This window comes from Bombus pyrosoma, linkage group LG2 (genome assembly GCF_014825855.1).
Source record: "Bombus pyrosoma isolate SC7728 linkage group LG2, ASM1482585v1, whole genome shotgun sequence".
NCBI classification, from domain to species: Eukaryota; Metazoa; Arthropoda; class Insecta; order Hymenoptera; family Apidae; genus Bombus; species Bombus pyrosoma.
The window spans coordinates 10,554,286-10,579,906 of NC_057771.1; the positions used below are offsets into that span (position 1 = coordinate 10,554,286).

Consider the following 25,621-nt stretch of genomic DNA (forward strand, 5'->3'; position numbering starts at 1 on the left):
TTTTCTATACATGTATGGTCACATCTGGAGATTGTAGGTAATCAGATTCAATCAGTTTCCGTTCTAAATCCTGATAAACACTAATTGCAAATAGATGCACGGATTTCACAAAATACGAGCACATGGTGTAGTAGGAAGGTGAACCGAGTGGTTTCTCTCATGGCTGCTTTCTGATCGATCGATGGAGGATGCATTTCGTTAATAGTTTCTTTTGCTCGGTTGGTTGCATTTACGTTACGTTATCGCTTTTTCCTTTCTTCTCGCATTCGTTTAGTCGGAGTCGTTTAAAAATTTCACCACGTGAAAAGCTTTTACCGTAACTATTGCATTGTGTGACAAGGTTTATTGTTAATTCTGTCGTAGCCACGACCAATGGTTTTCGTTCTCCGTCATGCGCTCTTTATTATTTTCCCTGTTACATGTTTCATTGTTCTAATACTCTCAAGTAGGAAGGTTCTCTCCACCGAAACAAAATAATTACGCAACGTTTCTGAAAGCGTTTATTAAGCCGTTTTCATTTACAAAGATCTTGTGTTCTAAATACGTTTACCTTTTATTTCCTTTCAGACTTCTTGCGTTTCATAAAAAATAAAGATATCAAGTTCTTTGAAACTCGGTGTTGCGTGTATACGTAACATTGTACTTTCGTAAGTTATTGATTATCTGAATAATAAATGTATTTATTTTCGGTGAAACTACTTCCAGTACAATAATACGTTGATTTTATAAAACCACTCGAAAAGATATGTTTTTATAGATAATAAATAAAATAATTTTGTATACAGAGTATAGGGAGAGAATACAGTAAGTCACACGTTGTATGTTTTAGGAAAGGGCAATGTTTAAATTCAGCACCTTGTTCATCGATCTCGTCTTCCCAGAATTGTCTCCCTATTTGGTTTTCAGATTAAAAGTAGTGTGTTTTTTCACCCCTCTTCATGGTTTTAGAAATATTTTATAAATACGTATCGACGTTAAAATATTGGAAATATTAAAATATTGTTTCTTAACAGTTATACATCTATTTGATTTATAAAACTTTGTTAATCTATCAGTTACATTGAAAGACCTACATCTTCGAGCTCAACAGGTTCTTTCCATTTTCTACTCCTTTTTCATCGCAAAGTAACAGAATCAGAAGTCATCAAAAATTAACGAAAGGTCCAGTATTCTCCTTTTCTATTTTATCAAACCAGTCGTTTTCGGAACAGAGGTGTTCTTCACACTTCACTTTCACTCGTTAATTTTAAATTATCGATATAGTCAACAAAGTTATCTACATGGGAGTACTCTGCTTAAAGGTTTTACCATAGTAGGCGCAGCACGTAATTCCACGGTGTTTTAATTAAATTCGACTTAGGGACACGAGGGTGCATGTGTTTCTCGATACGTGCCTAACATTTCTCGTGAATCGCGTTCACGGAAGCTCTCGTGGCTCCCTGGAGGTAGTCCCGACGACGACGACGACGACGAGAGTGCTCGTTGCGCTGACACGGTGGAAACGCAATGAAAATGCTCGAAAGTTAAGAAAAGCAGACATCAACGATGTCCTACGTGAGAACGCGCCGTTGACCGACAGACTGTGCAAGAAGAGGGTCTGAATTGAGTGGCGAACATGTTGTTTGACGAAGAATGGTCTGGCAAAGAGGCAAATGCGGAAAATATTTGGAGCATCCGAGTAACGTCGCAGTAGAAGGATGGGGATGATCCACGAGATCCATTTGATACAAGGGAACTCTCTTTATGAATGGAACGCTTCATTTTTTATTAACGCTAGAGTTATTAAATCCATAAAAATGGTAGCATACAGATTTTCTGTTCTTGCAATTAGTACATTAAAAACGTGCAAGTGCTTGCGGAAAAAATAACGTTGACATTTATTGAAACAGAAATGCAATTACATATGTATATATCTACTTATTTACGTGTGTACAGTGTACAGCAGCGAGCATATGAATAGAGAAATACTCGAAAATTCACGCAATTGTATTATGAAAAATCGTATTGTTATTTATTTGCAGAAAAAATTCTTTTAATAAAATAGCAGGAAATCTTTATATGACATCGAACTTCGTTAATAATTATCAGATACTCAATTTGAATAAAAATTTGGAAGCAACTCTATATTTATAGTGTTTCAGAGTACACGGAATGTATTTTTAAATGCTTTTACAAAGAAAAATAGGACTGAAAATTTTCACAATTTGATTAATTGAATTTACAAGCGAGCAATTGCCTATTTGTACATTCACCACTGTACATATTACAAATAGGTAATTGTACTGTTAAGGCTGTTCGTGAAGGAGGAAGTACGGTACTTTCTTGACTACTTGTTTCTTTAATTTACGCATTTGTCTCTGAATGGTATACAGTACGGCGTTGTTAATTGCTGATCCTAGCAACGAAGTTTCCGTGTATTTATTACCGGCAACTTTGTCCTGTTTAGAGCGTTGTAAGCTCGCGGAACTAAGTTGTAAACCGCCGCAGCTTTTTATTTATATCGCGTTATGTTTAAACTGACAGGCCAACGTACGATCGCGTGAGGGCTGTTAATAAATTTTCAACGACGTCAAACTGCCATTATGGAATACATAAAATGCACGGGGGCTGGCTAATGGAAAAGACGTCTACAGACAATTAACGTATTTCCACAGGGATTTAGCTGATCCATTTAATGGTCGAGTGAGACTCGTTTTATGCCAAATTGTAGCAATCCTGTAAACGAGATCGTCGAAAAATAAAAGATGGTGTCAGCTGTAAATTTCGTGCGAGATCCGTTTCTTAAAGATAATCCTAATGAGGAATTAAGGCGAAACGATACACACGTAAATTCTCGAAGGAACTGCCTCGAGATGGCTATCTATCACTCGAGCTAGCACAATGTGTTCCGTGTAATAATTACCAGAGATTTTTTTCTAGTCTGAGGTTATCAATCATTTACGCAATACAACAGACACGGTAACGAACCAAGTGTGCTATTAGCAATGAAAAATTCCTGACATACGCCAAGCTGATGCATAACTCTTTTACTCACTTACCGATTCGCTGAACACTTCGAATCACGGACTACCAGCGATCACATATAATATAATCGTAATAAATAATTCATTCTTTACATTTTCAATTCTTTAGTTGGCTACGCTCCGTTTCACAAGTATTAGGGCACCTACCAATTTCGTACGGAACGTAAAAATCAGTCTAAAACATTAAAATTTTATATTCTTGCAAGATTGATATCCAATATACGTAGAAAGTAAGAATTTGTTTAAACTGTTTGGAAGAATTACATATATAGTTGGTATAGTAAATTTGTAATATTTATGTGCTAACCTGAACGGATTTTTAATGTAGATATCGAGAAAATTGAAGATGGATTAGATAGGACTGGAAAAAGTTTGCTCAAAATCAGAATCTATACTGTAAAATCATCCGTAGCATGAATGGAGGCAATTAACAAGAAACACGATGATGATGCGAATGTCAAAATTGATCAAACTGGTGGTAAAAAGACGGAGCAGATATACATGGACAAAAAGAAAATTAATTTCGTTAACGTTTCAAGTGAAATAATAGCTTTTATAGGTTTTAGCAATTTCCTAATGATTTTTCGAGTGTATTTAAATTCTTATAAGTATACTAATATTTATGTATGTAGCTACTACAACTGGAAATGTGACATAACCGCCCACTTGAACATGAATGTTTAAAGTTTAACAATGATTGGCTCGAATCAGATCTTTGTGGACAAAGTTGCAGTAGTTTCTTGTATCTACTGTAATTTCGTGGCCAGACATCGTCGATTATGGAAAGTGAGCTGTCGTTAATTCAGATGTACTGGGCGAACATAGAAAATGACTCGTTTAATCTCGTTTCCTTTTTTTCCAGGAACTCGGCATTATTTTTGCTCGCGATCTCGCCGAGAATACGAAAAATACACCTTCGTGAAAAAAAGGAGCCTCATCAAACGTTTCTCTGTCTGCAATTACAGGCTTCACTAGAATGCGATGGAACGAACGTTCCATCAGCCTTTGTTTTCTGATTTTCGAAACAATCCGCGAATAACGTAGGTTTACCATGTAGCAACTTCTGCGAACTATTTCAAACACAGGTACAATTATTTCATTGAATTTAAAACACTGTTGATGGTAAAATGAATAACTGATTGTTCGTTTAAGAGGAAAAGTGGATAGACTAGTTGGAGATAGTCAACGTCGAATATGTTGATTTTTTTGTTTAACTGTGAAGGTAGCAATTTTCAACACGAATGAAGGAAAAATGCTACGTAATTAATGTTCTCTGGAAATGAGCGTGGGAGAATTTCCCTGAGTGCCTGTTGGTTATTTACGGTCTCTCTTCCCATTTCTTCGGTTTCCACAATGCCATCATACTCGAGGTGAATGAATTTTTATACTGGAAATTTCAACTACGTTATCAGCTAGTCACACTATAAGTCGATTGGTTTTCTACGATCACTTGTAGAATTTTCGAATCTTGTTTATAATTTCTTCTTTCATAAATAATTAATAATTGAAATATTTCATAATACTCTGGTATAAGCAAGATATTATTACTAGCTGGCTTTCGAAAGGTAATTTCGATTTCACATGAATCTTCGAGTTTTCATTTCGGGGGATCATATGACTATCAGAATATTCGAGTGTTTGTGATCTTCGAGTGCAATCGATGGCGCGTTTGCGTTATTTTGAACCAGTGCATGGAAGAAGGCAATAACAGGACGAGACTTCGTCCGAAGCATTCGCGATATTGCACCAGGAAGATAGTCCTGGCGTATGTGGAACTTGTAATGAAATTCTATTGGTTAGTAACTCCGACCGCAGTCTCCATATCCTTTGCTCCCTCTTTCTGTTTAACATGCGTGGACACACGTGCACGCAACGTGTACATGTCGATGCCAGGACACGAGCGTGTCGCTTGGTAACATGACTTAACTTGGTGCGACGCGTTGTTCGTCCTTGGATCAAAAGGATATTGACCCTTGTCAGGTGGAAGAAGCAATGACATTTTCGAATTAGGTAGAAAGCTTCAGATTAGATGGAAATTTTCATATTGGATAGAAAGTTTCATATTAAACAAAAATTTTCATATTGGGAATATTAGAAGTATTAGGAATAGGGATTTTAAGAATATTGAATCGTTTGTCTAACTGTAAAAAGAAATTATATTACGGGAATTTTTATCGTCGCATTTTGAGTAGGATTTGAAAACATAGGAATTGAAATAGTTTTGACGCCAAAGTAAAATTATGACTAAATATATTAAAACAATTGTAAGTTGTACAGTGCAACACAAGACAGCTCGACAGCTGTTATTCATTAAATAACCCTTTCACGTATCTTCCACGTAATATATCCTGACATCCGCACATTCTTTCTTTCGTCGTATTGCAATCTCAGTCACTTTAAGCAAACTATTCTCAGAACATAATTAGTCACATCCGCCCTAAACCTTGCGTGGGTATTGGTGGTTATGCTCTTTATCTGCATTTTGTTTTCTTATTTCCTTGCTCTTCTTTTACATCTTAATCTCAAGTATAAATACAATCGTTCAAAATTTTCTTCCTCGTTCTTGTAATATATCTTCAAAACTTTGTATTCTTATTAAAGATCAAAGCATACATCGGTATTAATAGAAATACTTAGTTCCTTCAAAATTTGATGGTTTAAAGGGGAACAAGATGCTCTCAAATATTTACATGGTCGTAGGATTATTCTCTTATTTTTCCATGATTAATTTTGATAACAGACATAGTCGAAAATAATACGCGTGGAAGCATAGTTTGGTCCTTTCAACACAGTCGACGTCCACAAATCTCTTCCACCAGTCCATTAGCTTTTTCTTGCCAGCTAGTTTTTTCCGGACTTCTCCGTCCGAGCTTGAATTTCAGTTACCTCTGCGCCTTTCCATTGGTCTGACGAGTTAAGACCACTTCTACTGATACGGGCTAACGCGATGAAAGAAACTACTCGGACGGAAACTCGACCTCGAGGTGTTGTCATTGAAAATAAGGTTATCGAATTCTATTGAAAATGGCGTAGAATTTTCGACCCTACATCGCATTCACAAAATTCAAGCAATCGATCATTTTTCCTGCCAGATGAATCGTCGTAAACGGATTCATCGAATCGACATTCACAATAACATTTGATATTTCTTCGTGGCAATAATCTCGCTGACGCATGGCGGAAGCAATCGATTGTTGCACGATGATCGTGGATGATGAAGAGCGTGGTTATTAGTATCGACACTCGTTGGCTCCTCTCCCTTTCGTAAACGATTCATGGCTACGGACCCGAAGCAAAAACGGTGATTGTGCTGTGGGATATTGCGATCCAATCATACGTAAAATCAGCCGTGTTACTCGACCGATACTTTTCCATCCCAATGGTATTTTCCTGTTGCGGCTGACCCTTTCGTATCGACGACGCCCAAAGCGATATTCGATGCTCGTGTCAGGGATCTCGTGAAAGTTTGCGCCGTTGGCTTCCTCTTTTTCTGAGATTTTTATCGGGACAAGCGACGCGGTGCTCGCAGTGATTGGCCGTAATTTATATGTAGATCGTGTGTACAGCCACCGTGCCAGCCCCAATTCTAACGAATTTTCCTCGGATACTGTGATCTGCATATTTACAAGCCGCTTCCACCCTTGTTTCCTCCTCATATTGTCTTTTCTCTCTCTCTCGCTTATCTCCTTCTTGTTCTGTCATGGAAAATACAAAGCGCGGTTTTTCATAGAATAATGGCGGAAATTGCTCGCAACTTGCTTGATCTGGTCAGGCCGGAAGCTATGGCAAAGATACGTACACAAAACATAAGTCATTCTGTTTTCCTCCTCTTATTATGTACACATTGTATTGTATATTATATTATATTATATATATCGTCTTTCCTCTGCCTCGCTTATTTACTTTTTTTCTGTCATGGAAAAAACGAAACTCAGTTTTTCATAGAATAATAACGCAACTCCTTCGTAAGTCTCGATCTGATCAAACGAAAGCTATGGCAAAAATACGTTCATAAAATACAAGTCACTCTGTTTCTCTTCTCTGCTGTTCGGATTTTTCAGTATTCCAGTATTCCAGTATTTTTCATGCCACTCGAGGAATTTTTCTTCTCGCTGGGGCCATAAATAAAGAAAAACGCTGTCCTAGCGCAGCAGAAAATTCACAAAGCTACGGTCTAGTTCTAGCAGAGAATTTCTGAGGAGAATTGTTGCAACTTCTGAGACCTCTATTGCCAGGACGTTCTGTCATTCGCTTAATAATTTGTGATACTTAATAATGTGACTAACTTAATAATTCTACATTTCTAGAAATATATTATAAATCTATTGTAAACCTACAAGTTATCTATAAAAAATCATAAATCGTTTATTTTGTCTAAAATCCATATATTCTGGCAATTCTACCAATATATCCTGATGATTCTTGACAAATTAATCTTGGCGATCAGAGTGCGAATATAGATTGAGACCAAAATTTCCAATTCCACACCAACTATCCGATGTAGAAACGGTTTCTCGTAGAGAGATACCGTTCTGTTCTCTTCGTCAGTGGATGATACCATTAATCAGCTGTATGAGAACAGCAGGTGGAATATAGCAGATGGACTTGGCTGGTGCGGTAGATCGTCCGACGCCTAGCCACATGATGCTAATGACCCGACAAATTTTCCAATTGTTCCCTATCATCGAAAGGATCTCATCCCTGGTGGCGTTTGATAAACGACCTTGATCACAATGGGTCAAAGCTTCCGCCGCGGAAACAATCCGACGCCGGTGTCTGTCCAATTTTTCACCGGTTCTCATAGAACGTCTCTCTTTTCGCATAAAGAGAAGGAACTTTTGACCAATTTATAGATCGGACAATGGAGAGCTTATCAGTCTTTATGGTCCTTGCGCGTCTCGTCTTATTATGCGATAATTATTGTACTCTTCTTTAGAACGATATTGTGGCAGACCATCTTTCTTTGAAGATATCTGTAAAGAGATTCGACAAGGATCTGTTCGCGGGATGCTTGAAACGAAAGTATTTCTTTGCTTCTTTTTTTCGGATTGGAGAGATGTATATTTGTGATGAAAATGCCTTAACATAGTTGTTATATTTGAAGAAAGTTAGCAATTTCAAAGTTGAAAAGATTGGGAGAAGTTAAGCGATCGTTAAACTCATGGATCGTCATTTAACATTAATTTAAATTTAATTTTAAGCAGCGAAATAAACGAGTATACGTATAATTGGGATACTTGGTTAGAGAAATTCTCAGGCAGATACGAGATGAATATAATTTCAAATTAATCATAATCTATATTACGTATTGAATCTTTATTAAAAATGTCCTACGATTATTAAGCAAAAATGCATTAGAATATACTGGAGGAATGCAGATATATTTTCTATGAGATATACATATTTCAGTATAAAATATCGTAGACTGAATGCATAAAAATCAATGGCTGATATAATCGGCTAAACTGAAAACAATCTATTTACGTCTACATACTTCAAATGCGCATAAATATCGTTTGCAACGTGTATTTCTATATCAACGTCGCTATCATTAGAGATTGCTTATAGACAGACGCGTGGAATATCAAGTTTTGATTTACATCAGGAGTTTGAGGTTGAACACGTGCCTTTGGAGAGGGACTATACAGGACAGAAACAATTGGCCCCGCAATTAGGAGGCACAAAGGGCTTCAAGCGAAGGAGAACACAACGATGAACAATGCGTTTGGGCTGCAGCTCGTGACAGCTTCTTTGAACGTTGCGCAGGCGCCACGGCGTTAATTTGGCTCGCGTTACACAAACGGTAATCCGATAAATTGCAACAGACTCGCCGATTGAACTCTGCACTAAGTCGTAAAGATCATACAAAAGTTTCCTCCGTACGTTTTTCCTTCGAGCTCGTTGGTCGATTTTAATCTACTGACCTAATTTCACGGCCTGTCTGAACCGTTTTGTCTCGGGAGTCGGGACCGCAAGAGAAAAAGGAGCCCCTTACGATAGCTTCTTACTAATTGAAATCCACGACAAAAGAAGACAGAATGAGACTGGTGAGGTGAAGAAGCTTCGCGGGCAAAGGGGTGGCGGGTCAGTTCTTTGTGGAACAGGACCCAAGTAATGGACGGTCTCATTGAGAATCGTCCTGTTCTTTTTGCTTCCTTTCTTTCTCCGGAGACTCCTTTGATTTGGAAACGAGGAGCAGCCTGTTTTCTTCGTAAATGAAAATCGAAAGTAATAATCAAGCTCTTTAACGTGGAAAATTCACCGAACTTCGTAAAACGTTACGATTCTCGTTGATCCTCTTTGCCGATCGTAACAAACGGCCGATAAGAAGATAGTAGTCTCGCTGTTGAATGTACGTGGCGCGATTCACACACGTCGATAAAAACTTTCAACTTCGTATTCTACGAGTTAGTGTGTTTGCCTCTTTATGCTCGTCGAGCGTTGGTTTTCGAGCGTAGATGGTAGGGACAATCGCGTTTTATCCCCGTCTAAAGTTCCGTTTCTTTGTCTACTTCCGCGCCCTCGAGAACTTTCAACCCGTTTAAGGTAAATCCGTGAATATTGCTGCTACGCGTGGCGGGTAGAAACAGAAGAGTTACTCTTTTCTTCTTTTTTTTTTCTTTTTCACGTCTGAAATTTGGAACGCCGGGTATACCTAGCTATATGTGCGCGCGTAGTTGACGCGCGAGTGAATAGGTGTTTGTATTTGCGATTCGACAGGGACGCGCGAAATAGGTGGATCCGTCACGCTGATACGTTTCGAGATTCGAAACTCGTTGGCAAGGTATAAACCCTCCTTTGTCTCGAAATATGAAACGATACGCGCACCGTTTCCCCGTTCGTTCTTTTTTCTCTCCTTCTCTATCATTCCTAAACCCTTTCTCGCTCTCCTTGTTCACAGTTTCATTTCGTAACGAACAACACTTCTGACGATGGAATGGAAACTGTATGTGTGGCGCACGACTCGTGGAATTTTCATCGCCGCTCCATCGGTCGTGAAAAATCCATTCGCCTTAACTTTTGTCTCTTGCAATTAAATTTCATATTTTTCTACGCTCTTTGTTCTCCTTTTCTTCGCACTTCGTTTATTGTTTGCCCGTATGCGATTATTTTCATGCGTTTTGTACCAACGAAACGGTTACCGGAGAGTAATTTAGAGAAAGAAAAGAGAATCGTCGTTTCCTGCAACGTTTCAACCTCTCTGAATGTTCGAGCTGGAATGTTCATGGCGTGGACTTGCGATGCAAATAAGCTGCTGGATCAAACATCCGTCGACAATAGTCCGAAATGAAATTACTCGATCGCTTCTCGAAGGACAATGCGTTTAGTCGCGTGACACACAGGTGGCCAGAAGATTAAATCGAATCAGAGCACGAAACTGACGTGCATTTAATTAGGTCGTAATCACGTTTCACGCTGGGCTGCGTGGTTCACGCGTTCTGCGAAATGATCTCAGTCGTTTCTTCGGACGTCTCCATTTAATTGAATAAATTAGTAACAACCTAGAAAACCGTTTTGTATGCCGTGTCCACTTCCAGGACTTTCCTCTAACGTGTCCGAGAAAGCGTTGAGAACGTCTACAAGCCCGTTAAATATTTACTCCTCTGCACTTTTTCCGACGTTTACGCTCTGTTGGGGGTTCATGCGAGATTTTATGCTCGTCACCTAGACGTTTGTAGTCTCCGAGGCAATAAACTTTGTTCCTGGATGACGTATAAAGTGTGATATATCTGAACGAATAAGGCTTCTTATTTTCTTGGTTGTCGGTTTATCAGAGATTGATTCTAGAACTATCGACCCAAATGTAAAACTTTTCGTATGGCCATCTGATATGATATGATCTGACATGGCAAAGATCCCAGAAACTGAATCGACTTTTTCACTTTTTGTAACTTTTTTTAATTATATTCTTTTGGTAAACAATTGATTAATAAACGTGCCATTTTTGTAAGTTCATTTTTCGTAACGAAATAACATTAACGTGAACAAATTCTGAGCCAAATTGAAAAAGATAATATTTATAATATCTTGACTTTCCTCTATTTCCCAGTTTATGTTTTCTGAACTTATATTATATACTTACATAATTAAAAGAAAAGAGATTTTATTCATATCTTATTTAAAAAAAAAGAAACTATTCAAAGTCCTAAAAATGCGACATTGCAAATATACATATCATTAACTGATCATTTTGACTACCATTGTTTCTAATGGAAACGATCACGTGTGACGTATCATGGAAAGGAAATTATTCCATTTTGGCTGATTTAAACCGAGGCTCAAACTTTCTCTTTAACTTTAAATATAATTAAACATAGCGAAGATGAATTTGCCTTCACTTTCCTCGAACTGTTAATCAGTAAAACCAAAGATCTCGTCTGCATAACGCATCATGAAACGTAGCGCACTTTCATCGTGATATCCACATAATCTCGTTTGTATTCACAGTTTTATAAGGAACGCAACATGAGTAAGCAGAACAAAATGGAGACGAATTAAGTCGTCATGGTGATACGATCAAGATCAAACCATCTACAACTCCGGAGAACAAAGTTCCAACTGTTCTTATTAAAGTTTCACAAGCCACGATGGCGTGTGCGAGGAAAATCACTCGCAAAGGCAGCCTGTTTTTTCTTTCTTCCATGGAACTTGCAAAAAGACTTTAATCGCACGTCCCGTTGCATCGGGGAAATTTAAAATTACAATCGGTGCGCGAGGAATCGGTTGAGCGCAAGTAACCAGCGAGACGTCGCCGAAAAAGTTGCATCTCGCAAGACGAGAATCTTGCTGTTCTTGCCAGCAGCCGCAATTTATTATCGTAGGCTACGCGCGATGCTTCCTCGGCATATATAAATGTCATGGCAGCCGTGACGAGTCATCTTCCTTCGTTTTAGGTTCCGCTTTACGAGTCGTCGAGAGACGGCAAAGATCGCGTGCCACATTGTGGCAATTAAAGAACGACGAGCTGGCCGTAGGAACTGTAGTTGTCATTACGAACTCCTATGCATTGATCATAACATGAAAGTCTTGGTCAGATGGCAAGCTGGATGCGGAAAGAAGCTCCAATTAAGGAAATCGAGACGAATCGCTGATACATGATTAAACTGAATTTAATCTTCGTACCAAAGATCGAGGTAAAAGATGCAGTGGTGCATGCCAAGTGTTTCGTGTATACTGTGTATATATAATATATAAATACAGTTATAGGAGTTTTTAAAACTGTTACAGCCAGAAGCGAATATTATAGAATGAAATTAAATGGTCCAGAATGAAGCATATATTTCTCGAGTGTATCTGTAAGGCGCAATTAACTGCACTTTGTATATTTTGTATATTATAATCGGAGCATTCACTCATACGCTATAAGAATGATTAAAAAGTGCAAAAGGAGCACAATTCGTGTCTTAAGTAACTTAAAGAAAAAAATGAAAAAGTGTTTCAGGGGCAATAGAAAATTATGCAAACATTTGTTATAGCATATAGATAGTCCATGATACGTAAAAACAATTTAATAGACCTCGAACTGTAATAACTTTTAAACGAATAATTCCAAGAGTATCTTAACCTATTTTTTCGGAGAATAAAAAATACATAAAAAATTATGAGATAAAATGTAGAAAATGATGCATTTACACAAAAACACATGAAATTAATTAATTAGTACATACTATACCAGACTCTGAACCACTTAATTTCATCTCGCAACATTCTTCCCTATAATCGTTTTAAAGATATCGCCAGACCAACTTAAGTGCGACACTCTATGTCCTACAATTAAATTCAACTACAGTGGTATTAAGCGCTGTGCATTACGGTGCCTTGCACCACATCACGCTGCGTTTACCTGACTATGATAAAAGGGAGGTTTAATCAGAGCCGGGCCTATCATTTGAACGCACGCGAACACGAATGTTCGATCGGACAGCGATACTTCTTTTTGGTCGTTGATTACGATATTCTTTGCTCTCATTGCCTCTCCAAGAAACCCGATAATAACCGACTCATTTTATTGCTGTCTCGATGGTCAGCGAGCCGTTCAATTAATGCAGTCCGACAGAAGGACTGTTGTAAGTGTCATCCTTATTTTTCGCGATAATAGCGTCACCGAGCTCGCTTTGTGGTTACACTCTCGCCTGTTTTCGCGCGTTAATGACAATCGTGGTCATCGGATTCTTTTTCAGTGTCTGTCTTCTTGAAAAAATTCTGTTCGCAGAAGCCGTCCAGTCGTCGATCATAAAACGACAACACCGGTTGAATCTCGGATTAATTACTGGACGAACAGGCTCATCGATCAACTGCGATACACTCTCTGCCTGTTGATTACTGTTGCGACGCATATTCATTGGTTAACAGGAGACGTCATTGGTCGTCTGCTGATTAGTGACGTACGCGAAGTTGTCATAGGAATGTTGGATAGCTTTGCCAAGAGTGTCTGTCTCTTTTTTCCTTTATTCTTTTTTTCTCGAAATCCAGGACAGATTTTCTCCGTAGAGTAGGATTCTGTCTAACGCGATCATAAAATTGCTACTAGCGTCGTATAACGCGATTTGGAAGATAACAATGAAAAAGAAACGCTTCTCGAGGAAATAATACGAAATTTACGAATAGAGAACACACAAATTCTGAAGCTGAAGGAGATTCATCCGGCAAAGGAAGTCTCTAATGGAAAGAGAAACCATAAGGCGATGTCGATGGAATTGCTTTTCCACTTTACGTTATTCTATAGATTTAATAAACAAAATTTTATGCTTCTATTACTTTTTTGGTTTTTTCTGCTATATTAAGACAAACTTTTTATTTGATTCTAACTTTTCGCGCTCTGGATGTCGTACAACAGGAAACATATATCTCCCGTTCGAAAAGTCTTTTACGTGACAAACGTTGGTTTTTTCCAGGTACGCGATGAATTATCGTTGCTTCCAAAGCAATCATTTTTAAAGATTAACATCCAGTGTTAAATCTTCTCTGTTTTCCCCATGGAAACTCGATCGACCAAGTTCGTCGATAATTCAATTTAAAAAGGGAAAAGAAGAGTTTGGTCGTTCGCGTGCACGTGCCGTAGATTTAAGTATTGTGACTTAAGCGGATTTTCGCAAAGAGAATACGTCCTCGATAATTAAACCGGACGCCTAGGGCGTAGAAGGGCAAGCAGTTGCCGCTTTCTTCCCCTATCTCGATTTCGAAGGCTAATTAACTCCCTGCGCGTCTGATAAACCAACTAATGCCCGTGTAGATTTAAGTTGGCGTCGTGATCTGAACTTTGCTTAAGAATCACCGTATTGCTTCCTTCTCCCCTTATTTTTTTCTTCTTTTTAACATTCAACAGCTCTGCTATTACAAAATTAATTTAACTAATCGATGATCATCCATATTTAAATATGTTGATTATTTCAAATTACTATAATCATCTACACGGCTAGTATCTGATTGGCAGTTTAAAGGTAGTAGCACTATTGGCGAGGTAAGAATTACACGAGTAAAAATACTCGATACGATAAGTCGATATTAAATTGCAAATGGTTGCGTGTTACAGAATATTGCCGCGTAACGTTCATACCTTTGTGGGACGAGAAAAAAAAATATTGCTTTGAGGAAAAAATGTTACCGCAAGTTAGCCGTTGGCCGAATCGATTAATTTTCGCTGACTACGAACTCGATAGAATTCTCTAGTGCTTTGCCGTCGCTTGTCAATACTTCTTCATCCTCCGAAATATAGGACACGTGTTTAATTGAAATCAATCTCGTTCGCGATAAAGTCGAATGTTCTCGAATGGAAAGAGAGCTCTCTTCCACGACCAATATAATTGTTGCTCAAAGCGCGTGATCGTTCAATGAATCATCTGTCTCTGAGGGGAAAACAGTTTTGTTGGTCGGAAAACGTGTTTTTATTGATTCGTTAAAAAAGCTGCAGAGAACACTTGTTGATAATAAAAGCCATGAGTACGGTCTGTCTCGATTTCAACCCTTGAAACCGATGAAGGATAATTCATTTTACTCTCCGTTCCATACTTGAATTTTAAGATCAGTTTCTCAATAATGTTCATAAATGGACTGTGCATATTTCTGCATTTCTAAGGAATTTAAAAGTACATGCAGAAATGTATAGAATGCAAATAGCGCATAAGATTGTATGTATAGGGTGTCGTAGTGATATTATTAGACAGAAAATAATTTCTCATGCACGAATTAATCTCAGTCGGAAAGATGTGAAAGTGTGCCAAGTACACGTGTACTGTACGCTTTTCTTTATATACGAATAGTTTCATTAAGTAAGATAATAATAACGACAAAAAGCAGATAGTATTGTTCATTTTAACATTGTTTTCATGTGAATAAATATCAGTACGAACTGAGATCAAGGTTCGTCAACTGAAGTACACGTGTAATCGAAAAATTTCCTATTTTGTTTTTGTTTTTTTGTTTTTTGTTTTTTTTTTTTTTTTAATTAAAGCGTCACGTGCAATTCTACGCTTTCAATTTATTTGTATGTGAAAAACTTCTCTCAAGTCCAGTGTACCACGATTGGGACGAACGAAATATTCAAAACGAAATTTAATAAACGAAGCATATCTCTATTTAGATTTTTTCAGTTATAAAAAGAAATAATTTACATAGACGCTCTATCCTACTGTATTCATAAACATAAAACGTTTCAACTAAAGATAAAGTAAAGAATGCCTCGTCGATGATGTTTGAAATACAAACTAAATTCTGTTCTCCAGGTTCGATGGAAAGGATTTAGTTAGGAATTAATCATCGATCACGAGTACTACGAGTCACTTCGAAACATCGGAAAAGTGTGTATCTTGGCTAGATAGAATGGAGCATTTACGAGGGCTGCGAGTTTAGTTAACACCCTAGTAAGCGTATTAGCCTATGTTTGCCAACTAGTTAACTGGTTGGTATTTGCTTGGCCATCCCTGAAACGTATTCGAGGCGTAGGTCGTGGACGAGCGCGGTCAAAGCAGACGTCACGTCGGAATAATCACGACACTCCGTAACGACGAGCAAATGGACTCGCCCCCCTTCACCACCCTTTACAATCCGGAAATGAAACGACGAAGAATTAACTAGTCGCTGCAACGTGTTCACATTCGTGGTACTGTTCGTGTTATTGGATTCATATTGAACCCTTGTACGTTATCTGTGAATATTGACTATGAACGATGATCTACGTACACGATAGACCTACAATCAATGAATCGATAATTTTGTTGCGGATTTCAGACCAGCAGAAATGTTTGAAATTAACAGTATCTTAAGAGCATTAGTAACTATACCTATAGTATGTTTCGCGGAAGTGGGAATTTTGATGTTTCTCCAAACTGGAATTTTCCAAAGGGACAATTTTGAGAAACATATTTTCATATTTTCTGAAATTTATTAAAACTGTATTTGTCTTATAAACACTCAGAATACTCATGCGCGTAAGATTTATCGAATCATTTCATTCTTACATTTTTACCATTATTCTTATGCAAAATAATTCAAGATTACAACGTAAAAGAATGCATAGAATTTCATGCAAGATACTCACAAGCATCATCAAAGTTTTGGCCACGTTTAACTCATTCTAACGAAAGCGATTCTTTAAGGCACTCCCGCTAATTGCGACCTTAATTTTTACCATTCTGACATTAAAATCTGAACTAGGCATCGACTTGTACTACATCTGCAACAGTTTTTCTCACATTCCGTCCATGCGTCTTCTTGGACAAATAATCGCAACTAATTGGAAGGCACGCTAGGTTCGATGTTCACGGGGAGAGACAGAGAGAGACACGACGAAGAGAACGCGACGATTGCATTCGTTGGCCCCAATAAATTTTCTCGCGGCGCGCGATAGCGTGCATGCGACACTTGCATTAACGGGCCACCGCTGCGGAACACATTGCGACATTCGATAGTTCGCCGTGGCCGTGGCTTTGTAAATTCGAACCGCGCGAATGCAGATTCGACGAGGCAAGATCACCTCGGCTACACCGTAAGAGATCCTTTTGTCTACGACAGGAATTTATGGAGCGCGAGCCGTTGTCGTGCCACGAGAATTACGAGCTTGCTGCTCGACCAGGATCACCAAGGATCGGCTTTAACTGACATTTATGGGCTTCGTGAAACACTTCGTTGCCTTTTCTCTGGATCATTATATTAAAACAATTTTCTTTTTAATTCTTTTCTAGATTCCTTCAATTTGAAATTGAAAGTATTTCCGTGCTATTAGTGTTGGAACACGTAGACATACAGTGAAAATTGCTATAATCGAGGACGTTTCTTAACCACGGACACAGTGGAAGTGATTCACAAAGGGATAGTTCATTTATTATAAAGCAGTTATTGAGACTATATTGTAAAAAGTGTATCAACTTGTCTACGTGAAAGTTATAGGTTTTTGGTGATCGCTCCTTAAAGTTAGGCTAATATTAGGTGTTTTATATACTGTATTTATTTATTACCGTATTTCTTCTTTGTTCATTCGCACGTTTATTTCTACTGTTCAAATATTTCTTTCTCCGGTATTCACGAGTTCTCTCTCAAACAACTATTTATCGATAAATTCTGTTCAACCATGAAGTTCTTCAAATAGATTTTGCTTCGTTTAAGTAAGCGCTAGAATAAAAGACAGTGTGACTATGTTACGTACAATGTACGAAATCATATATTGCTGGTAAGATTCATGTTTTTTCCTAATCTTCCTCGATATACGAAACTCAGCGTTAACTTGTTAAAGACTGAAAACTTTGTAAGTAAAGAGATAAAACTTGGTATTTCTCGAAATCCATCAAATAAAGTAGTAGACAAATTGTAATTTCAAAGTTGCTAAGTAATTTATTTGTGTGTATAGTTGTGTGTAGTAGCTTGTGTATTAGATATACTTCGTCACGTTTCTGGCAGTCGTCTGCTCTACAAGATATGTTATATTTATTGCTTTCATCGAATACAATTGCATTTTATAAAATTATGACATCCAACCGCTTATAGTTAAACTTTGTGCGCTACTGTATATCAACTGTCAAACACGCTACGAACATTTTTAACAGTCTAATATAATTTCACGATTTCCAGTCACTGTAAGAGAATTGGAATCTTTTGCATTTTCTAATTCGCAAAAATTCGAGAGACGTTGATTGCGCCAGAAACAAAAAAGAAAAAAAGAAAAGAGTCAAATACCTAAATGTTGACTTGAAGCTCTTGGCAGCAGATACGCGTAGTTCAATTCGCGCACGGAAGCGAAAACGAACAAGAGGCAAAGGAAAGTTTTAATTTCACCAAATTATTTCAGTGTCGTTAAACATCCTCGTAGCGGGATATTAATTCCGGAAGGTAGAACGTCTGAAGCGCCGTTCGTGTGCTTCGCGCAAAAGCGAACTGGAGCAACGCGAAGTGACTATTATTTGCTATTCGCGGCACGAGGCAGTAAATCAGAAGATTATTTAGCACCGCCAAAATGCTTCGCAGGGGTGTTCATGCGGAGACCGGAAGTTGAAACGAACGTGCTCGTTATACGAGTGGCTTCGTGTATCGTGTTTATTCCTCTGAGTGTTCTCTTATACTACTCTGTGATCTTTCTACCGTATTTTGCGCCGATCCATGCCACTCTACTCGTTGTTTCTTTTATGCATTCACACGTAAAAGTGATATCAATTTCCTCAGTGGATTCGATTCGATTTTTGACGTGTTCATACCAATCGATACATCTCTTTTTAAAGTGACACGATGCATCCTCGACTACAAACCCAACGCTTTTATCACCATCGGGCCGTTTAACAGCTATAAAACTGTTTTCTTTTTTCAAGGACCAGTTTCATTCCTATCGCGTTATTCTCGTCGAAAACGCTTTATTGCCGAAACCATTTCGATCGACATTATTTGTCCAATATCGTCTCGTTATTCGTTATATTCTTACTGAAACAATCAGTCGGTTTCGACCGATAATGAATATCCAAATTGAATAAACACAAATTGCACATGAACGACCCTTTCAAAAAGCTGATTCGTGTATCCTGCTGCTGCCGTATTATTCATCGCAGTAAATGAATCTACCTATACTAGGCGCCGACATTAATTTATATTCTTCGAGAACGCATCCAGACAAAAGGATGTTTTAACCCTTTTCATCGTGAACATAGACGTAATGAACGGTTGACAAAACGTGATGCCACCCTCGAGAAAAGTTTCACCCACCCACAGTGCGGCATTTGAATGAGGATTTTGAGCAAAAATCACCATTCACGGACCATGTTCGCACGTTTGCAGGCAACGTTCGCACGTTCGCAGCCCACGTTCGCCTCGTTCGCAGCCCACGTTCTCACGTTCTACAGTGTAGCATTTGAATGAGGATTTGGGACAAAGATAAAAAAGAAATACATATAATCTGAATGTGTACATTTTCCTGAAACTTAATAATCAAAGGATCCGAGATGAGTAGAAATCTGTTTATCAAATCTTTGTTAGTATTTTTCCTATTTTCTGGCTCAGTTGAAACAGCTTGAATATTTGTTTCTTTGTCTAACTACACACGATGTCGTTTGAATAAATCTCTCCATTTTTGCATAAGTGTTATGCGGAAATAATTTATACTTCCATTCTGTTCCGTCAGATATTGTGCTGACATTTAGTAAAGAACAGAGTTTTTGTGTAACTTTTAAACCTTTCTCGGAACAAATGTGATCAGAAATTCACTCTTGATGCAAGTCGAGATTACGAGTGGATTTCACTGAAAGAAATAAAGAGCGCGCAGTGTGCCAGTTCGTAGCGGGAAAGGATTATGTAGCAATGTAATACAATATCTTTCCGACACAGAACAATTAAAATTGCAGGATGGTTTGAACCATTCTTTTTAAATCGCACTTTAAAGAGGGACAGAAATTTTTAAATTGCCAATTAAAGTTATACGTATCTTTACTATAATTTTCCATATTTAAAGTGTAACAAACACTAATTAAGAAGAGTTAACAAACAAGCAATTTTCAAGTGATTAGATTTTCATGTGCAAACGATGTTTACTAGTACTGTGTCGACTTTTTGTGGAATTACTTTTTACATCTTTTATATTATTTACTTACAAACTGATAATATCACCGAATAATAAGATCAAAATCGAACAGTGGATTATTTCGATTTTTGTCCACTGCATGCCACGCGGTACTGTGCCACCCGGTTATCCTTCTGACGAGGAGGATACTCTCTTTAGAGACGACCACTCGCGCGACTTGAGCCACGCCGACGAGTAATGGCGGCTTGTTCGCTCGCACGAGTAATAATCTCCTTCATCCATCCATTGAAATTACTGCCGAGCCTTCGTCGGAATTACGAGCTCTCAGTTTTCATTATCGTGCCACGGCGATCCACGATAGTGACGTTTTAATAGCTTGGATCTCCGTACGGTGGACGGGAGATCGACCGAAGAACGATTTCTCAAAGGATACGGAGACGAAGAAAGGGGCGACAAGCGCTTAGACGAGAAACTCAGCTAAAGAGCCGAGTTCGATAAAACGATTTTTTCTTTAAAGCCTCCCTACTTCATTCGACGTCGACTTCCATTTGTCTAGGGATTCAGTGGAGTCTCGCTTATCCGACTTGTATGGAACCGAGCACCTCTGTCTAGTTGCAGCGACGATATATATCTGTTATCATTTACCGGTTAATGAAAAAAATTGACACATGTACGTTCATTGTTTTATATGTATGTATTGGTGTGTTGGTACTGATCAAAAGTTTTCTACCCATAATAAATCTCCTGCTGCTCTTATTAATTTCGAAATTAGCGCTCTGAAATACCAATGTTAATTTTCTTTACTTCAATACGTATTTCATTGAAAAGTTTTCTGAAGGAATAGAATTCTAAGTTAACATTTCCTTTAAGTTTCCAAGTTTGATAACGATGATCGGTAGGTAAAAGGTATGCGTTATATATATATATATGTGTATGTGTGTGTATATGAACTAGAAAAACTGCATTTATGCGTCAATGATATTCCTGGTCAACCCTAATCCAAACCAAGGTCGCAATCGGTTAAAGCCGAAATGTCTACTGCGTCGCGGTCCGTAAATCAAGAAACTCGTCTGGGAGAAGTATATAAATTTTTAAACTTCATCGGCTGCTGTAAAGTTCCTTGTAGTATCGTGTTGGTAATATTTAACGCGTCGAGACTCGAGTCATTATCGTAGCCTAGCCCAGTTCCAATTTACGCCGGCATCATTTACGCCCTCGTGTAATAGCTGCAACGCGTTAATTCCCCCGCAGACGTGCCAGCAAATATTTTTGATAGCTCCCAGTAGGAAATCCATGGTTGCACAGTTGAACGAGTGCATTCAAGTTCCAGAAACTTGGCTGCTATCTGTACGTTCGTTTCGACGGTGTATTAAGCGCCAGGATAACAAAGTTCTCCGTGCTATTGCAGCAGCACTTAGAACGCTTAACTTATGACTCTTACTCAGATATCCTGAGTTTCTTGTTTACGCTGTTTTTAGAGGAAACAGCATTTCTCTTCTGTTTGGAATTTAAATCAAACGTATATTGACCAAAGTTTAGTCTATCGTTAATTTAATATTTCAATGGAAAGACTTAAAATTGGATGTATCGATTAAATTGTTGTATTATTGTTTTTTATTAATTTAATACTCCAATCTCGAGGGAGATAATAATAATACTTTTAAAATTCTTAGAATAGATACAAAAATTATCCTCCATCGTACTTCTGCAAGAATAACACGCATATTTAGGTTAAATGGTCACTTAGCTGTTACCCTAGTGTTGATGAACATTCTAGCAGTTTATTCGACGAATTAACATAATAACACGAGCAATTGGCACGATCATTAGCGAGGGAATTGTCGAGAAGCAAAATTGGCGTCATCAAAGGGATTCATAGCAAATAGACGAATGCCCTGATTATACACGAATGTTTTCATATATCCACCCTGAACTCTATCCAGATATGTGATACGTGGGAAATTATAATCAGGACGAATTGTATTATTAATCTGTCCTGGGAAATTAATTATTAGTTGGTCCTTTCCAAGTACAAATTTATTTATGGACTATCACTCAGGATAATATTTCGTTAAACTCTCCGTCAATTTCCGGCGAATCGATTTATCCCTCGACGAAATGATCAATCTTCTTCGTCGTTCACGACGCAGGCGACTTCCGCACCACTGACTTGGCGAACTTCCCCGGATAATGGCGAAGAAGAACTGGCCAAGGATAGAAATGTCGAAGTTCGCCGTCGCGTTCGACCGCAGAGCTCACCTGCATGCATATCCTATAAGTGGAAACGATATAGCGCGGTGATAAAATCAAGGGTTACTTTTGAATATTGAAACACTAGTCGGAGACATTTTTGGAGAGCTTAAGGATCTCTGCAAGAATTATTTTTTACTGTTTCTTTTAAAACCACGCATCCTAATCTTCGATAACTACAATTTAATTGAGAGCCTGGTAAAAAAATGTGTCGTCGTCAAGTTTCTCCACGTTTTTGATTTTAGGTTCTAGCTGACGAAAGCAAAACTCACAACATGGTAGAATCGATATGATTGATCTTGACTTATTGTCCAAGGAAACTGAACTGGTTTTGCTAAAACAACCTATGTCACGAGACCCATAACTTCATGATTTAATAAAATGCAATTCTTCTACGATATAAGTACAAATACACTTATAGCAATTGTATGGTACAGTCAATATCTTATTAAGAAGGATTGACATCTATTAAACAACGGAACTTAAAGATACTAAAATCTTCTATTATTTTCTTGGAAAAGTACAAGCATGGACAAGGTCCAAGGTTGTTTCTATTATGAGCCCTTCAATTTTTGCTAATACAATTATTGGCAACTGTTGTTCAGTAAGAAATGAAAACTATTTAATTCCATATAGATTCAACGAAAGATTATAAGAATATTAATTCGCAGATAGTTTTTGCAGTCCAAAAATTCATGTTGCCTCTACGCAAAATGTACTCTCTTGTTGTCTCTTGTTGTCTCTTAAAATTCTAATTTATAACCACATTATATCGTTTCCACCTGCTCTCCATTTGTATACGAAAGGGTTGTTCGACTAACGTGTTTCATTTTCGATAAACAAACCTATTTCTGTATGGTCGGCGTTCATCGATGAACGTCGTATCTTTGGTAACGAAATTTCAATGGACAAGATCGAGGCTTTCCCGATTCATGGGAATTTTATAAAAGGGGGTGGTTTCACCATGATGGCTACATCGACATAGCCACGGCCGGAACGGAAATTAATTAATGTTTAATGTTCGCTGAATCGCCTAACGGACTATTAACTTGCGCGAGCGTGGCACAAAATCGCATAATTAACTTTCAGCGACAAAATCCTTGGCGATTACACGGAGTTTATGCAGTGTGCTACGCTACGCGGAGAAGCTCGTTTCACAAACGATCGAGATCGATTGAATCGAACAACTCGTATCCATGGTAGCCCGATCAATTGACCGCTTTCTGATTTCGCTGTACGTACAACACACCCTTGGACGATGTGCAAAATGTTAAACGCGTCAGCGGATCGTTTTCGCCAGCGATATACACGCGTGAACGAGTACGAAACCCCGAATCGATTGCCAGAGAAATGACCCGCGAAGGTGTAACCTGTTCAACGAAATTACGTTATTATACGCTACAAACCTTGAAACCACTGGCTTCGATAGCTATCTTCTAGTCAGAGGCTTGTATTTAACGCTTTAAGAAAATATAACGGTTGTAGTATCCTTTTTAAAGAGAACTTTATGGTGAGGAGAATAGTATGGATTCTTTTGAATGGTACAACCAGATTTGGAATTTTTATGTATTTATTTTGATATATGGCATAGAGAATGCATGTAATGTGCAAGAACATACTATCCATGTATAATATTTTAAAAATATTGTACGTCCCTCAAAGAAAATGCACTCGAGGCATGAAAGCAAGAGACATAGTCTGTATGTTTCCCTTCTATGCAATTTGTTGTATGTATATGTAGATATAGATAACAAATTTATGCATGTGTTTGCTTATCTTGATTAATAAGGAAAATAACGCGTGCTTTATTTTATAAATAACGTTGAAGAAAGTAAGTTTTACTAGGATGTAGTCAATAAGACCTGCGCATTTCTTTCAATGTGCCTCCTCTTGTGCGATGCACAATTACTGATATTTAACGACTGAGAAATCTCTATTCAAATTCCACTTCTTCAAGTATATAATGTATAAAACAATGAATTTGCATAAACACCGGCGATTTAAAAAGAATGTGCCTTCTATAACAAGAGCAAAATGTTTAGCAAATAGAAATTGGCAGAGTACTTGGAAATGATTTGCAACAATTACCGATCGAGAGCAACGGCGTTCACAATGGAAGAACGCAGCGGAGAAAGTGACGAGTGAAAACTGTTACGTCGTTGGGTAACCGTTTCATCAGCTTACAATATACGTACGTACAATATATAAAAACGAAACTAGCGCGCAGGTTGCGTAAAAACGTTCCCGACGATATTTACATGGCTAATTTCACATGGTGGAAAAATAATTGGAACGTGGCTCGCAGTCTGTCTGCCGGAAAGCTGAATTTCTCCGTTGAAAGTGTTTATTAGCAGCTTGGAGAGAGAGAGGGGATTAATGAAGACACAGTTAATAAGCTTGTTAGCAACGTGGGCGAAAGACGCAGGCATCGTGATAGTTAGCCTTATATGCAGAGTCAATGGATGCTCCGGCATAAAGGCAGCTATTCTCTACGTTGTCTCTCTCTCTCTCTCTCTCTCTCTCTCTCTCTCTCTCTCTCTCTCTCTCTCTCTCTCTCTCTCCCTCACACGAGTAAGTTTGATGAATAGTTAGCCACGAGTGGTCGACGCAAGCACAGCACTTGACGACATTTAGAGACATGCGACCTAACAGGGTGAAAAGGAAACCGAATATCAGCGGAAAATTTGTAATAAACTTTCCTCTGTAAGCTAGTTTCTGGTGGAATTTTCGTCTGAAAAATTATAAATTGGACAGTTTGTTTCTTCATCTTAAAAAGCAACAATTGAACACCTGATGGGAAAAATATAAGTTCTGACGATGAAAAAAAAAAGAATTCTATTATGGAATAGTTGAAAGATGAACAACCTGATAGATTCGAAGATAGATAGAAGATAGTCTTTTGAAAATAGGTGACAAAACGACAAGATTTTGTAAAAAACGAATAATAGTAGCTTCATTGCTACGTTAACTTTATTAATATTTTTTTAATATTCAAAAGATGGATCACATCAGAGCCTTTATATATATTACAGTCGTTGCAATTGTTAATTTACGTTAATGCACTTATTAATAAAAAAATCAGGCTTGCATGTACTTTAATCGATACAAACCGCCTATCGCACTTTAATTGCGCTGAAACTCGAATCGTCATATCGAACGATGTAATAATAGTCGGTCAACTAAAACGAATAATTTTGTTACAGCTGGAGCCGCTTCTGAGGAAACTAACCAAAGGTCCAGTTCTGCACACAATCGCCACTCTCTCACGAAGGGTAAGCAATCAAAAATTGACGAATCGCCGCGATATATTAGAATCATGGCACGACTGTATCCAATCGATCAACATCGTTGCGAT

General features: G+C 38.0%; 1 protein-coding gene across 31 annotated transcripts in view; it reads left to right on the top strand.

Annotated features, from left to right (window-relative positions):
• The window catches only part of LOC122574303 (MAP7 domain-containing protein 1-like), a 202,394-nt gene that overhangs the window by 152,242 nt on the left and 24,531 nt on the right, over positions 1–25,621 (top strand). For all 31 annotated transcript variants that reach the window (XM_043741877.1, XM_043741906.1, XM_043741948.1 and 28 more), the window contains one exon: positions 25,470–25,538. In XM_043741877.1, coding sequence (XP_043597812.1) covers positions 25,470–25,538 — 69 coding nt within the window. The remainder of the gene's footprint in view (positions 1–25,469; positions 25,539–25,621) is intronic.